Source organism: Monodelphis domestica, chromosome 6 (genome assembly GCF_027887165.1).
Source record: "Monodelphis domestica isolate mMonDom1 chromosome 6, mMonDom1.pri, whole genome shotgun sequence".
Lineage (NCBI taxonomy): Eukaryota > Metazoa > Chordata > Mammalia > Didelphimorphia > Didelphidae > Monodelphis > Monodelphis domestica.
The window spans coordinates 109,627,644-109,644,063 of NC_077232.1; the positions used below are offsets into that span (position 1 = coordinate 109,627,644).

The following is a 16,420-nucleotide window of genomic DNA, read 5'->3' on the forward strand; positions in this document are numbered from 1 at the left end:
ACCTACCTTAACTTCAACTCTGCTCTTTGTAAGTAAAAGTGAGGTAGTTTAGGAATTGAGTTTCAAATCTCTCTTTCTCTTCCTCCTTGTCTCTCTCTCTGTCTCTGTCTCTCTGTCTCTGCCTCTCTGTCTCTGTCTCTCTGTCTCTCTGTCTCTCTCTCCCTCTCTCCTCTCCTCTCCCTCTTTCTCCCTCCTTCCTTCCTTCTGTTCACTCCCTCCCTCTCTTCCTCCCCTCCACTTTTCCTGTGGACACCACCCCGGCCGCCAACACAGCACAGAACACACACATATGCATCTTATATAAGTTCTAGTTTCTGAAACTAGAGATTATGTTTCAGATATCAATAGATAGATCAAAAGGCAGAGAACTGCCCTTACCTCAAAATCGGAGGGGAGGAGGAAGAGATTGAGACAGAAACAGGGAGGGAGGAGAGGAAGAGGAGCAAGAGAGAGAGGGGGGGAAGGAGGGGGAAATAGGGAAGAGGGGAGAGAGGGGGAGAGAGAGGGCAAAGGGAGAGGGAGAGGTGGGGAGAGAGAGGGAGAGAGGGAGAGAGAAGGAAAGAGAGGGAGAGGAAGGGGGAAAGAGAGAGAAAGGTGGGAGATAAAGAGAAAGGGAGAGAGGGAGAGACAGATAGACACAGAGTCAGAGAGACAGAGAGAGAAAAGGAGAGGGAGAGGAGGCAGAGACAGATACAGAGAGAGAGAGAAAAAAAAAGAATGTGTGTTTAATTTCCATCCTGGCCCATCATGTTTTCCACATTGTGAATTTTAATTGGCATAGCCTGTAGATGGTCATTTATTTTATTTTTAAAGCCTAAATTTTGATCTTAGAATCAATACTATGTATTGATTCCAAGGCAGAAGAGAGGTAAGGGCTGGGTAATGGGGTTAAGTGATTTGCCCAGTGTCACACAGCTAAGAAGTGTCTGATTTGAACCTCTCATCTCTAAGCTTGGCTCTCTGTATATTGGGCCACCTAGCTTCCCTGATTATTTGTTTTTGACTCCAACCATTTCCAGATTAGGGCAGCTAGGTGCTATAGTAGATAAAGTGCTGGGCCTGAAGTCACGAAGATGCCTCTTCTGAAGTTCAAGTCTGACCTCAGACACTTATTATTAATGTGATCCTGGGCAAGTCACTTAACCTTGTTTGCCTCACTTTCCTCATTTGTAAAATGAACTAGAGAAGGAAATAGCAAACCAATTCAGCATCTGGAGATAACCTCAGATGGGTCATGAAGAGTTGGACATGACTGAAACTCCTCAACAACAACCATTTGGACAGTTGACTTCATTCTTACTCCATTTCCTTTGGGTAAAGCTTGGCCTTTGTGCTTCCACTCTGTAGCCTAATAATGGGCAGCAATTACTATTATTATGTTCTGGGGCAGGGATGGTGGCATACAAAAGAAATGGAAGGCCCATCCCTAACCTCAAGAAAGAAGTTTACAATTTTATTAAGATGATACAACATGTACATGAAAAGGACTTAAAGTCTTATAAAGTACCCTACAAATAGATATATATTAAATAAAACAAATGGGGGAATCAAACAAACATTTATATAACATTTACTGTGTGCCAAGCACTAGGCTAAGCAAATTCAGCTCTTATGGCCCTCTGCCATATTACTTGCCTCTGTAGTCAACTGACTCCCTCTAGCTTTGATCTGTGACCCAACAGTCCCAACCAACTACCATATATGTATTTATTATTTAAAAACTGTCATTACCTTTGTAGGAAAAATGGCTGGGGAGATTTTCCGTGATGGCTCCGTGCTGAACAACCCTGTGGCAGGCTTGGTGATTGGTGTGCTGGTGACTGTCATGGTGCAGAGCTCCAGCACGTCTTCGTCCATCATTGTCAGCATGGTGTCCTCTTCACGTGAGTTAGCCCTGCTACACACAAACACAGACCCACCAAGCCTTGCTACTTAAACAAGCCTGAATCCAACGCATTTCATTCCAAAGTTTAGAATCCTATCATTCCCAAAGTGCCCTGGCCTTTAATTTTTGCCTTCTTGCTTTTCCATCTTTTGGATCTTGGAACAGAGCCTTTGCCACAAGCACTGCATCTCCCAACATTACTGCCAATGCTCTCTAGATTTCTTGCCATTTTGTGCCCTAATTACAGTCTCAGGGAGTTCTCTACCACACAGCAAATCTATACAGATGACCAGTTGGGGATGTTGTAGAGAGGATTGCTATCCTTAGTCATATTTGGATTAGATACTTTCAAAAAAAATTTTTTTTAAAGCTGATTCCTTAATGTGTTTAAGAATCCTTTCTTCTGACTTTCTTGGAATTTCCCCCATTTTTCTTCCTCACTCACCTTTTTCCTTTGACAGTGTTGACAGTAAAGGCAGCCATTCCCATTATCATGGGAGCCAATATTGGGACTTCAGTCACCAATACAGTCGTGGCCCTCATGCAGGCTGGAGACAGGGATGAATTTCGAAGGTAGGAAGCGTTGTCTTGTTTGTTTACTAGTCATCCCCGCTCCAACACTGTCATAACTCCCTTTGATGAACAAAGTTGAGATTCTTCACTCGCCTCCACAGACACCTCCTGGATCTTCCAGTCAGCCTATGCATAAGCATATATACCAAGCAGTTTGAATACCTCAGCTTGGCCATAAATAATTATAAGATGATAATGTTTTCATTTTTGGTTCAGTCTATTCCCCCTTCCATGTTGCTCTTCTAGACTCATAAAAAGCAAAATATATATCTAGGAATATGATCTGGCAATAGGTAGCAGGTCATGACGGGGAGAGGTGATGGTGCTGAAGAACAAAGGGCATCTTTATCTCCCTAGTGAAGGGACCATCACCAGCACTTTATTTTCTGAACTGGTTTGCAGGTATTACTGCCTCCGATAAAGAGCAAACTAGACTGTGAAGATTTCTAAGAAGGGATGATCACATCCACTTTGCCTTTCTTGTTTAATGTCATCAGGGAACTCTGCTCTCCAGAGCCAGATAGGGAAAGTCAGAGAGCACTTTGTGTGGGGGAATTGCCTTGTTTCTTGACAATAAATGTCACACCTTGTCCCTTAGCTGATAGAAGCATGACAAGGGCAGAGCCTAATTGGATATTTCTTTGCTATTCTGTGCCATTGGACCCACCCACATTTAAGCATATTTAACCCCCACTTACATTCATCACAAACAGTACAGGTTCTAGTGGTGTTCCTGGAGGGATACTATCCAGTTAAGTATTTAAGTGATTGGGGTCATGGCTATTTTGTCTATCCCAATGGACTGAAGTTCATCACAGGGGAGAGACTTCTACCTGGAATCAAGAGTATCTCCTTGACATACCCCTTTCAATTAGGTAGCTTCCATACAGCTCCCCTGTTTCAAGGTAATAACAATAATAAAATGAGTATTTCTTAAAACACCTACTATATGCCAGACACTATACTGTAATTCATTTTACAATTGTTATCTCATTTGATCTTCACAACAAGTCTTTGAGATAGATAAATGCTATTATTGTACCTGTATTTTAGAGCCAAGGAAACTGAGGCAGATGTGAGTTAAGTGACTTGTTTAATGTTCTCACAGGTATTACATATTGAAGGCTGGATTTGAATTCAGGTCTTCCTGACTCTAGACCCAGCACTCTATCCACTCTATCACCTAGCTGTCTCTCTGTATAAGAGCTATCTAACATTACCTGCAATATTATATGATAATAGCTACCATTTACATAGAAGTTTGAAATTTGCAAAACATTTTAAAATATTATCTCTGATCCTCACAACAGAAAACTCTGGGATACAGGTGCTTTTATTATCACCCTCTTATAGAAGAGGGAACTGAGTCAGACAGATGTTAAGACACTTGCCCAGGGTCACACAGCTATTAAGATTCAGAGGCTGGATTTGAGCCCAGGTCTTCTGGATTCCAAGAAGAGTACTTTATCCACCTTACCACCTTGGCAAGGTAATGAGATGGAATTACAGTAATGTATATAGACAGAAGCCCGCCCCCCCCCCCCCCATATGCTCTGTGCAATTCTGAGGAGTATCTGGATCTGTGGTTTCGTTGGTGCAAGGAAATTTCCAGTTTGGAAAACTCACCAGTATTGAAGCTGGATTTTGGGGGAGGGGAGAAGAAGTGGGGATGGCTGTCTATCTAAGCTATTCCAGAAGTAGCTTGAGTCCCTGAAGGGATTAAGTCACTTGCTCATAGATCTATAGCTAGAAGTGAACCTTGAAACCAGGCCCTCCTAACATTCAAGTCAATTTTACTCACAGTGTTCATGCTGTATTTTCTCATTCTGCACACAGTCAACATTTAATGAGAGTGACAAGACAGTATATAATATTAAGTACTTTGGATTTTTTCCTTCCTCTAGGGCTTTTGCAGGAGCTACTGTCCATGATTTTTTTAACTGGTTGTCAGTGCTGGTGCTGCTGCCTTTGGAAGTGATCACAAACTACCTCTACTACCTCACCGATGTCACAGTGAAATCCTTTCATCTCAAGAGTGGAGATGATGCCCCTGAACTCCTGAAGGTCATCACAGATCCCTTCACAAAACTCATCATCCAGGTGGGCATCAAGACTTGCTCTGATTTGAAGGCTGAGTCATTACAAAATAGCACCTATGGTGAACTAGGTTCATTTGGGAAAGGAGTTAAAAATCTCTCCCAATCTGGTAGTGGAGGTTGGATATTTCCATACTTGTTGGGACTCCTTCATCTCATTGGATATAGGCAAGTGGAGCCAAGCAGCAAGAACTGGGTTGCCTCCTACACCATATTGGTAGAGTTTTGTTCTCCATCAGCACTCTGACCAGAGAGAGACTCAATCATTCTACCATTTTGTGCCTGATGACTGTTTTTCACATTGGCATCATTGTATTGACTTTCAAATCAGTGTGATAAGCCTTTCTCTAACAAAGATATTTTCATTCCAAGTTTGCTTTGATACTCATCTGGGCAAAGAATAAGTCTTTCCCCAAAGGATGCCCCATAGCTCATTTGATAGCAGTCAATCAATTCAATAAACTCCCACCATGGGCCGGTAACTGGTGGATACAGAAATAAAAATGAGACATTCGTTCGCCTCAAGGTGCTAGTAGTATACTGGGCCCCTGGAACAGGGGAAAGGGATTTATCTGGTCTGATCTTAGTCAAACTAAGGCAATGTTACACATATTCAGTGTACTCCTTTGGGAATGAGGCCAGTTTGTGTCTCCTCTTTAATCACATCCTTGTTTTCTCTTCTGTACACTGGAGCCCTTAGAAGAGTAACTAATTAACTTTTTACTCACAAATCATAGCTGAAGAACTGGCTAAATTTTTCCTCATGTCTGTTGCTTTCCTCAGCTGGATAAAAAAGTCATAAATGAAATTGCTACAGGAAATGAGGCTGCAAAAAACAAGAGCCTGATTAAGACTTGGTGTAAAACTTTTGAAGATGTGGTAAGTATCAGAGAATGATTCCAAGGGCATAGATCAGAGAGCTAGAAATCTATTCCTTTTGTGATGGTAAAGGACTGCAGGTGCTCTGGCTTTTCTATAAAAGCAGTACCTGAGGCCAAAGCTCTAGTCACCTAGTTATAGCTCAGACTGGCAGAATAAGATTTCTGTAAGATAGGGATAAAGCAATTAACTGTCTAGGTCTCCCTTCTGGAGTAACAGAGTTCAGCCTGATTGCCACTCAGCTGGTCTTCAGAAATGAGTCAGATAATTCTGTAGGTAGCTTTCTATTCTTTCAGCAAGTGCTTTATGGTCCAAGCAAGAAGACTGGAGGTCTTCTCTGGGAATTGTGGGGAGGATGAGGTAGAGAAGAAGGGGAATGTGGGGATTCAGTGATCAGTGCTGATCACGTCTTTAGGGCTGTGAATTACATCTTCACATAATATCATTCTTAGTAACTATCTTTTTCTGTGTGCTGTCATCTAGATTTTAAGCAACGTTACCGTTCCCTCACCAGAAAACTGTACCTCTCCCACTCTCTGCTGGACTGAAGGAAACATGACTTGGACACTCATGAACACAACGTATGAAAAGAATATTGAAAAATGTGAGTAGGAAGTCAGCTAGAAATTCAACTCTGCTGAGTGATGGCAGTCAACAAGAAATTGTTTACTCTGTTCTCAAACGGTTCCATCAATTCTAACAGTGTCCTCCTCATGATGTAGTGGCTAGAGCTCTGGATCCAGAGTCAGAAAGATTTGGTCCACATTCAGTTTCAGAGTTTGTTGTGGTTCAGGACTTTTGAGGGTTGAATAGAAAAATATTCTTCAGTGGATTTAGAGAGTTACTACCTACTCTACCTTCCTACATGTCTATTGTTTATCACCAGCAAGTAATTTAGGAATTGAGACCCAAATAGGAATTCTAATAATGCCCTGGATAGTCCTCTAGACCCAGGGTCAGAAGAATCTGGTCCAAATTCAGCCTCAAAGACTCACTATCTGAGTGACCCTGAATGTGTCACAACTCTAATTGTCTCAATTTCCTTATCTATAAAAAGGGAATAAATAATAGCATCTGTTGTCTCTCAGATTGTCTGTGGGGAAAAAAATGAAATAATGTTTGTAAAGCACTTTATAATCCTTAAGCATCACATGTTTATTTTGGGGTTTTGAATTTGTATGAGTGTGCTCTTACAACAATGACCAATATAGAATTGAGTTTTTCATGATAGTACATGTTTGGCCCAGATCAAATTGTTTTCTATCACTAAGTGAGGGGAAGAAAGGGAGGGAGAGAGGGAGATGGTTTGGGTCTTATAATTTTGGAAAACATCTTGAAAATCATTATGCAATATAATTGGGAGAATAAAATGTCTTTGAATTAAAAAAGCACCACATAAATGTTAGCTATTATATTTACAAAGCATTTTCAGTGTACAAATCATTTCATTGTAATTCTTGGACAGCTAAACTGAAGTGGCAAGTAAATGATACAGACTAAGGCAAATCCATTCCTGGAAAGAAGGAAATGCTGTCTAAGGTGCAAAGATCATAGAATGTTAGGGCAGGAAGGATCTCTTGGGGTCATTTAGTCCAACCTTCTCCTCTGACCAAGCAGGAGACCCAGCACCCAGATAGATGAAGGAACCTTCCTTCTAGCTCAGAGATAGTAAGGAGCAGAATCAGAATTAAAACACAGAATTTCTTCTGCCTTCAAATCTAGCGTTTTTTTTTTCCATTTTGTTATAACAGGTATACAGGGACTTAGTGAACCCCTACTCTACATACTCATGATTTTTGCTTTTTTTAGGAATCAAAAGTGACTTCTTACCAATAGGTTAGAGACCCATACTCTAAAGCAGAGTCCTAGAGTTGTGTTATTTGGATTTAACTTAAATATCTTTGGAGATGATGTTTTTAATGTAGCACTTTTCTGAATTAGGATTCTTTTATATAAACTTTAATGCTATATATAAAACTCTGTACCTAGGTTAGGAGATAATGGTGAAAAGAAAGATGATAAGTGGTTCCTCTGGTTCCTACAGGCAAACATGCATTTGTGAACGTCAACCTCTCAGATCTAGGCATTGGACTCATCCTTCTCGCCCTCTCCTTGCTGGTCCTGTGCACTTGTTTGATCTTAATTGTCAAGGTCCTGAACTCTGTGCTCAAGGGACAAGTTGCTGCAGTGATTAAAAAGACCATCAACACAGGTAGTCATTTTACCATCCCTTGGTGTTTCTGTGGGCAGAGCCCTTAGGAAAAAAGACACCTGCTAGCTCTCCTCCCATTGTGCTCACTGAGGGCCACATTGATCCATCTTCATGAAGTCAAGCATTCCAGATGACCCTGGCTGCTCCTTGAGTTCTCCCATTTCAGACTGACCATCCTGGCAATCCATGTTGTCTGTTTTATTTTGAATTTGCATTATCATCTTAGGAATGTTCTTTTTCTTTAATTTTTTTAAATTTAGAATATTTTTTCCATGGTTATCTGATTCATGATTCCCCCACCCCTACCTCTTCCTTCACCCCTCTTGGAGATGACAAGCAGTTAGTTCTACTGGGTTATACATGTATCATTGTTCAGAATCTATTTCCGTGTTATTCATACTTGCAGTAGAATCCCAATCATATCCCTATCAATTGATCATATGTTTTTCTTCTGCATTTCTGATCCCACAATTCTTTCTCTGGATGTTGATAGCATTCTTTCTCCTAAATTCCTCTGGATTGTCCTGGGTCATTACATTGCTTCTGGTAGAAAAGTCCATTATGTTTGATTGTGCCACAGTGTGTCGGTCTCTGTACAATGTTTTCCTGGTTCTGCTCCTTTTGCTCAGCATCAGTTCCTGGAGGTCATTCCAGTTCACATGGAATTCCTCTAGCTCATTATTCTTGGGAATGTTCTTGAGCCCGCCAGAAGGCTCCCTGCTCTTGTGCCCTAAATGTGAAGGAAGTGTACCAAAAGATCTCTCAAGAGCTCTAGGCAACTCTTAAAAAAATACCCTCACTTTCTGTTTTAGAAATAATACAGATAGTGTTTCTAAGGCAGAAGAATGGTAAGGACTAGGTAATTGGGATTAAGTGATATCCCCAGGGGAACCCACCTAGGAAGTATCTGAGACCATATTTGAACCCAGGTCTGTCTCTCTAGCTGTTGAGCCACTTAGCTTTTCTGGCTCCAAGCAACATTTAAAAACAGAGTTAGACAGAATCTGCCAACAGAGATTTTGAGAATTCCTACTGTGTGCTAAACACTGTACTTAGCATTTTTTCCAAAAATTATCTCTTTTGAGGAAAGAAGAGAATAAAAGTAGTTTCTGAGATGTTCCCTAATAAATAAGATAAATAATAAATAAATAATAAATAAATAAATAAATAAAAATAAAAAAAGATAAATAAAAATAAGAGTTCCCTAATAAACTCTTAAGACTCCTTCCACCAAGGAACCTCCTTGTGGGACTACTTGTAATTGCATTTTTGCTCCAGGATTTGGGATGTTTTTAATAAAAGAACTGTTTTTGGATTGCCCAGTTGTATCAGAGAGAAAATGTTTGTTGGCCAAGACAGTTCTAAAAAAGTTGCCTCTTTCTTCCTGTTTCTCAGATTTCCCCTTCCCATTTACCTGGCTGGCAGGCTACCTTGCCATCCTTGTTGGAGCTGGGATGACCTTTATTGTGCAGAGTAGCTCTGTGTTCACCTCTGCAATCACTCCTCTGGTTGGTAAGTCTTCCCTTTCTCCCTGCTTCCCTTTTTACATGTCCATATCTCCATTTTTACATTTGGTCCTGCCATGCACAATCATTCCCACCCAGGAAGGAATCCAATATCTTTTTTTTTTTTCCTCAGGCCTCGGTGTGATCAGCCTTGAGAGAGCTTACCCTTTAACCTTGGGCTCCAACATCGGCACCACCACCACCGCCATCTTGGCTGCATTAGCTAGCCCTGGAAATACTTTACAAGATTCACTCCAGGTCAGGATGCACAGTTGTAACTCATTACCTCTTTCACTTAAACTCTCTGTTCTTAACCTACTACTAAATCCTCCTTCAAATCACACCTTGGTTTTTTTCTTATCAGATGCTTCATATCACAAGGGGAAATTTAGTACTCCTGAGGTCACACCTGCATCAGAATAGTGACCTATAGACTAGAAAACTGTCCCTACCTCTTGTTCTCAGAAGTTGAACTTCCTTAAGAGTGACCAAATATCTCCAGTTTGTGTCTATACTAAACAAATTCAGATGATGAACAGTCTTAACTCCCCATCCTTTACCTTGTGCCCTCCACAAAAAGATGATAATGTAAGAAGAGTTTGTGATTTTGATATCAGAAGACCTGACTTGGAGTCCCAGCTCTGTTCCTTGGTAGATGACAGGTATAGATCAATGTTTTGTGTTTAAAGAAATGAAGGTTGGTTTCATGGAGGGAAGAGGGAAGAGAAGTCTCTTCCTTGATGGATATTTAGGATCTGTTTGGGCAAAGAGCAGGAGGAAAAGCATTCTGAGAGGGGGAAGAATGGGAACAAAGGTTCCAGTGAGTGTCAAATCAACAAGCACCTCTGAAGAACCAGTTTCACTAGAATAATTGGCCGTGGCACTAATAATAGTACTTTTATAGGCACCATCTTATTTAAGTCATTGGAGGTAACATTTGAAAAGGCAGGTGAGAATTACGTTCTAGAGGCAAGTATTTTAGTTCTTATCCTTCAAACACTGGGAAGACAAAAAGTATTTTATTTAAGGGTAGGATGTTCTCAGAGTTTTGATTTAGGAAATGTGTGTGTGTGTGTGTGTGTGTGTGTGTGTGTGTGTGTGTGTGTGTGTAGGATGCCAAGAGACCAACCAAGAGGAGGCTTCTGGAATACCCATAGGATCATAGATCTAAAGCTGGAAGGGACTTCAGAAATCATCCAGTCCAATCCATCCTCATTTTTATAGATAAGGACATTAAGAGTAAGTGACTTGCTCCAAGTCACACAAATAATACTAATCAGAGGAAAGGCAGCATCATTTTCCACTGTACTATAAGACCAAGTAACAAAAAGTGAAGATGTAATGGTATCATTGGGAATGGAAAGGAGGGGAAAAAACCCAAGTAATTTAGGAGTGATCACATGTAAGGCAAGGAGGAAGCAGGGGTCAAGGTTGAGATTTACAGCCTAGACAAGTGCAGGATGGTGTTTCCCTTAATCTTCTCTCATATGACTATTGCCTTAGTATTCTCCTATCTTTTCCCCTTCTTCCCCTTCTTTACCTGGCAAAGGAGGCCAATTGTATCTGCTGGTCTATGGGCAGGCCAGGTAATGCCTGGGTGGGAGACAGGTGACAGAGGAGTATGAGAGGCAGGGCTGAGGTGTAATAAAGTTTGATTCGGAGCATGATAAAACAATGAAACCAATTTTGTAAAACAATGAATTCTAAAACTGATTTTGAAAATAATCATAAGTCTCATTGGTTCTGGAATGCAATAATTTTAAAATTAATTTTATTGCTCTAACTCACTGGCACTTAATTTCATTTGGAACAATATTTTTAATTAACTAAATTGTTTCTGAAATCACTGTTTTGGAACTTGGCAAAAAAATGGTTTTAAATATCAACTTTGTTTTGTTTGTAAGCTAGGAATTAAACTATTCACTGCATTTAGCTTATTCCTGAATGCCCATTTCCCAATAGACTAATTTTCACAGGATTTAGAATTAGAGGGGGTCTTTGAGATCCTCTAGTCATCCTTTTGTAGAGAAGAAAAGTATTTTGTTGAAGGTCAAAGTCATACCAATAGTAAGTGAACCAGAATTCAGAGGAGCAGAATGTGAGCCTCTTTTGGGGCAGGGACCTTTTCCCTTTACATAGCCCCTGCATCTAGCAAAATGCCTTGAATATAGGAGGCACTTAATAAATGCTTTTTGAAATTCGTTGAAGCTAGTTCTTCAGACTGGCATTAGCACTGTTTTTTTTAATTTCATCTGATTTATAGTGTGCATTAAGGTTTCTAAAGCATTCTCCATAATGGTTTCATTTGATGTCTATAATAATCTAGTGAATAAAAGGCTCTATTATTGTCTTCTCAGATGAGCAAACTGAGGCTAAGGCAGGTTCTAATCTAAGTCTTCCTAACTCTGGGTCCAATTCCCACTTACTCATAGCATAATATCTATCCATCTCCTGCTGCTTTTTATTTTTGCAAAACTAAAGTGAGCAAACTAGGTGACTACTATAGTCCTTCCTGGTTCTTAAATTTATGAACCCAAGGTGAAAATATTTGTGATGATAATTCCTGTGACATCATTGATTTTTCCCTTCTCTTCTCATCATCTCTTACTTCCTGATTTCCTATCTCTCCCACAACTGACTCCAAGCGTGTGCTAATTGTTTTTTCATCTTGTTTAATCCTTTTGATTTCAGATTGCCCTGTGCCATTTCTTCTTCAATATCTCCGGGATCCTTCTGTGGTACCCAATCCCATTTACACGCCTGCCAATACGTCTCGCCAAGGGCCTGGGAGATATCACAGCCACCTACCGTTGGTTTGCCATTTTCTACCTGATCTTCTGCTTTTTCTTAACTCCACTGGCTATATTTGGCCTCTCTCTTGCAGGTTGGCCTGTGTTGGTGGGTGTAGGGGCACCCATTCTTTTGTTGTTGTTTTTAGTATTGGTGATACGGGTCCTCCAAGCCCGCTGCCCTCAAATTCTCCCCAAGAAGCTTCAAAACTGGCACTTCTTGCCCTTGTGGATGCGATCCCTGCAGCCCTGGGACGGGATAGTGTCTCTCCTTACTGGTAACTGCTGCCAACTACCTTGTTGCTGGTGTTGCCGTGCCTGCTGCCGGGTTTGCTGCCTGCTGTGTGGATGTCCCCGGTGCTGTCGCTGTAGTAAATGCTGTGACTTGCTTGAAGAAGAGGAAAATGTAAAGGAAATCCCCATCAAGGTCCCTGAGGTGTATGAAAATGCCATGGTCATTTCTAAGGAGCTCCATCCTGGATCCAAGACATGGGAAGATGGCCAAGACATGAAGACCTTCTCCAACAGCACAGCTTTATAGTGGACAGTGAATGAGAGAAGAAGACAAAAGATGGATTATTTCTTGTTCTATATGCCCTTCCTCCTTTGAAGTGGAAGAAGGTGGGGGCAAACAGTAAGCTATCCATGGGAAAAATGAAGCCAAGAACAATTGCCACCCCTACCCTAGAACTCAAAGTGTTGACAGACAGGGCTGGCTCAACATTGGCAGAAATAGGGATCAAAATACCACCCTTACCAGGGCCATAATTCTCTCTCACATAGTTTCTGGCTTGTTGAAAAGCCCAGGACAGCAGAGAACCATAAGGATTTTGTAAGATGAAACCCGAGTAGGCCAGATATTTATACTTTATCCAGAAAAACTAAAGCTACTGACCAACAGGACTTGTTTTAAAGCCCTAAACAATTTTCAGAAGGAAAAAAGTCCAAGGAAAGAGTTCCATTGCTCCAATAGACTTAGTTCTACTTTAATTTTTAAATAAGTATAATTTAGTTGCTGAGGAATATTGGCTCCCCCCCCCAAAAAAAAAGATCTGTTTATAATAGGAAATCAATACTTCCATGGTCCAACAAAGCTGGGAGAAAGGGTATTCCTGGGAAGGGGAAATGCCAGTGAGTGACCTATACCAGCCCAGCCTTATTAAGTCCCATGTTCATCCATTCCTGGCCACATGGAACCTTGGAGAAAGGGGAAGGTGGAGAGCTGAGTTTTATCTGTATTAAGCTATGTGGACACCCTTCCCATGCCCAGGAGAAACTGGTGTTGGTTAGCAGCATGTGCTGTGGCAGCTTCTCTGGAATGGCTGGACATGTATGTTTGGGCTACTTCCAAAGGCTGATGACCAGCCATGATGCCCAGTACCAAAGATAAACTCTAGTGAGGTATCTCACTGTATGTGATTATGCCCCATGTCCTGATCTTCCTCCCTTACAGTGTCCACAGGTTCTCCTGGGCAGTCTATAACTTAATTTCTAGAACATTCATAAGGGATTTCTAAAGGATGGTAATTAAATTAAAACCCTAAAAGGGTTGCAGATGTAGTTTTGGATATCTTACTAGTGGAGGGATCTGAAGGTGGTAGTATTCCTGGGACAGTTAGCACTTTGGTTGCTAATTGGTCAACAGCTTCTTTTGGGGACTTTGTCTTCTGCCATGGGGCCATCTTAAATGTGCAATGTTTCAGAAAGCCAGGTGCATAAAAGGGTAAAAACCAAGAATTGGCCTCATTCAGATAGTTAAGGTGTCTCAGATGTCATGAGGAGGTTGGACAGGTTAAGGCAAACTTTCTGTGGGGAGGAAAGATCAGTTCCTCTGTCCATCTTAGAGGTCTGCCAGCCTCTTTGTCCCTAGTTCTGAGGGATGGTCTAGATATTTTGGGATGTAAGCTTTTCTTTCTGCCATCCCTAGTAATTTGTTAGCTTATCATGAAGTTTATTTTGCTCTCACTTTAAGGGGGAATAAAATAAACTAAGCTGACCACAGGATCAAAGGTCCATTTTCCAGGTCCTTCCCACCTTGGACCTTCCAAGAGGCCCAGGCCACCTCACTCTTTAAGGGGGTTTTGAAGGATTCTCAGGTGAATGGCTTTGCTGTCAGCCCTTCTTCTTTCTGGGTCCTTGCATCTCTGTTCTTCCCATAGAAGGAAAAACCTGCCAGGCCTATTGAGAGGAACTAGACAGGCATGTGGCCATGCCCCAGGCAAAATGTACATTTTAAAAACATGACCCTTCTCAGACAGACTGTAGCCAGATTTTTCTGCATCCTCAAAGGATGCTAGTCTGGCCAGAAAAAAGTACCTTGTCAACTTTTAGCTTTAAGGTAACCTGTTAAAGAGAAATCCAGAACCTTTTCCCAAATTTTGTTTCACTTGTTAGGAATGAATTTTGTCCATTTCCATTTCCTGTTCTCTTTGGCCCTTACTTTGTAAAAAAAAAGGCTAATTGGTCATGAGCATGTGATTGTAAAGGCTTGAGCCAGAGTCAGCTTTTCCAGAGGGTAATCCAGTAGGATGAACTGCCTGGTCAACCTTGGTTCCAACGCCTCTTTTGATGTGTGTATGTGCATGTGGGTGGAGTGAGGGAGTTGGTGCATTCCAGCAGCTCAGATGCCCTCTTTTTGCCTTTCATGTGGCCTCCCTTAAGAGAGAACAATCCTTTCTTGCTTTTCTATGAGCCACATCCATCTCTTTACTCTAACTGACCTTGTCCAATATTCCCACCTTATCTCACCTAACTAGGCTCTAAATTCCCCAAATCTAAAGAGCATGTTGGAAAGGGGAATTATAGTTGAGGAAGAACCACCAGCCCATTCCTCAAATCCCATGCCACTCCATTTGGCATCATATTGAGCCTTCTCCTGCCCTTCCCCCTGTATATAACTCTTCCTCAACAGATATTGATACAACCTATATGTATAGTTACTGAATTGTACAGCTTTTTCATGTTATATAGAAAATAACCTATATGATTCTGGTTTTATATTGTTCACCTTGGGAAATAAGAAAATGTTTACCAATGAAATATATATTTATATACATATAAAAGCCTATATAAGCAAGAACATTTATATATTTTGTAGTATCTTTTAAACTTGTCCACACCACACTGTAAATACAAAAGTTAAGCACCTCATTGGTCCCCTTTGCACTTTGTACGTATTTTTCTAGTTGGATTATTCATGTGATCTGTGTACATAATGTGATTTTCATATTTTTGGAAAGAAAGAAACAATAAAAGATATTCAAACACAGAAGGGGTGCATTTTGAAGACTAGGGAATGGGTTATTTTGACTGACATTTTCTTCTTATCCTTAAGAATTCTTCAAGATGCTTTTGAATATGAATTCCTCCTCCCTTCATGACTTTCCTCAATTAGCAAAAAAGATCAGGATTCTGTTTGGAGCCGGATCAAGAATCTTAGGTTAGCTACTTCCCAGTGAGATCTTTCTTTTCTTCCTTCCCCTCCCCCCCCTTATTCCAGTTACTGAGTCTGGAAGCCTAAATTAATCTACATATTTGTTATAGAAGGTTCTTTTTCCTGTACCTTTCTTTCTAATTGAATATTTCCAGGTTAAGAATCAGGCCAGAGAGCTGACATCAGCCCAAGGTAGAAAGGATGGAGATGCCATCTAGTTAGTCAGTACCCTGACAAGCATCATGTGACTGATTTCAAAATACAGGTGAGATTTGACAGATGATGGGCCAGAGGATGTAAGTGAATACACCCAGCCCTTTGGAAACTCTCCTAATTGGCTTCCATGAGCCAAACAACTCTTATGCAGTCCACACTAATTTATCTAGTGGAGTACTCTATTAAGTATCAGCTTTGCCATCAGAAGATAATAGTTTGTGAATAAGTCACACTTGGCACTAGTCTGGGTGGCTGGCTCTTGTACAGCATGGGGAGCATACCTTAAGCTATCGGGACAGAAATTATGCCCTCTCCTTTGGTTGAGGTTAATCAAAGAGACTCAAAGGTTCTCTGGTGCCAGTTCTGTTTGTGTTGAGATTAGGGACTTCCTCTTCCTCCCTTGGCAGAGGGCATCTCCCCTTTTGGGAGCACCATTCCTCCATGGCTGCTCAGCTGTGAAGTGGCAGAAAGGGTGCTGAACTTGAAGCCAGGAAGTAACACACCTCCTTCTTTCCTAATCTTCCAGGGTTATCTTAAGACCATAATGAGAAAGAGCTTCAAAAGCTTTGCAAATGCTATGTAAATATCAACTCTGACCCATTCTAGATATCTAAGGCTCTCTCCTCCCAGGAGTTTAGTGAGATGGGACACATTGAGTAATCCACTGGAGTTAGCAATGCTCTTCCATAAGAGGGAATCAGGGAGTCTTGAGCTTTCCTGGGAGATGACTTGAGGAAGCATAGAAACTTTGAGATCGGGGCCCAAATTAGCCTAGAGAACTGGCTGTAGGTTGTTAAAACCTTCCATCTGAGAATTATGGGTTGACAAATAT

General features: G+C 41.1%; 1 protein-coding gene across 5 annotated transcripts in view; it reads left to right on the forward strand.

The window, feature by feature from the left end:
• Nucleotides 1-15,210, forward strand: part of SLC34A2 (solute carrier family 34 member 2) — a 231,225-nt gene extending 216,015 nt beyond the window's left edge. For all 5 annotated transcript variants that reach the window (XM_056802482.1, XM_007496639.3, XM_007496638.3 and 2 more), the window contains 9 exons: nucleotides 1,740-1,883; nucleotides 2,347-2,458; nucleotides 4,363-4,558; nucleotides 5,338-5,433; nucleotides 5,917-6,037; nucleotides 7,478-7,645; nucleotides 9,041-9,157; nucleotides 9,284-9,408; nucleotides 11,842-15,210. In XM_056802482.1, the coding sequence (XP_056658460.1) occupies nucleotides 1,740-1,883; nucleotides 2,347-2,458; nucleotides 4,363-4,558; nucleotides 5,338-5,433; nucleotides 5,917-6,037; nucleotides 7,478-7,645; nucleotides 9,041-9,157; nucleotides 9,284-9,408; nucleotides 11,842-12,480 (1,718 nt within the window). In that variant the 3' untranslated portion in view covers nucleotides 12,481-15,210. The remainder of the gene's footprint in view (nucleotides 1-1,739; nucleotides 1,884-2,346; nucleotides 2,459-4,362; nucleotides 4,559-5,337; nucleotides 5,434-5,916; nucleotides 6,038-7,477; nucleotides 7,646-9,040; nucleotides 9,158-9,283; nucleotides 9,409-11,841) is intronic.
• The last annotated feature ends 1,210 nt before the right edge of the window (nucleotides 15,211-16,420 follow it).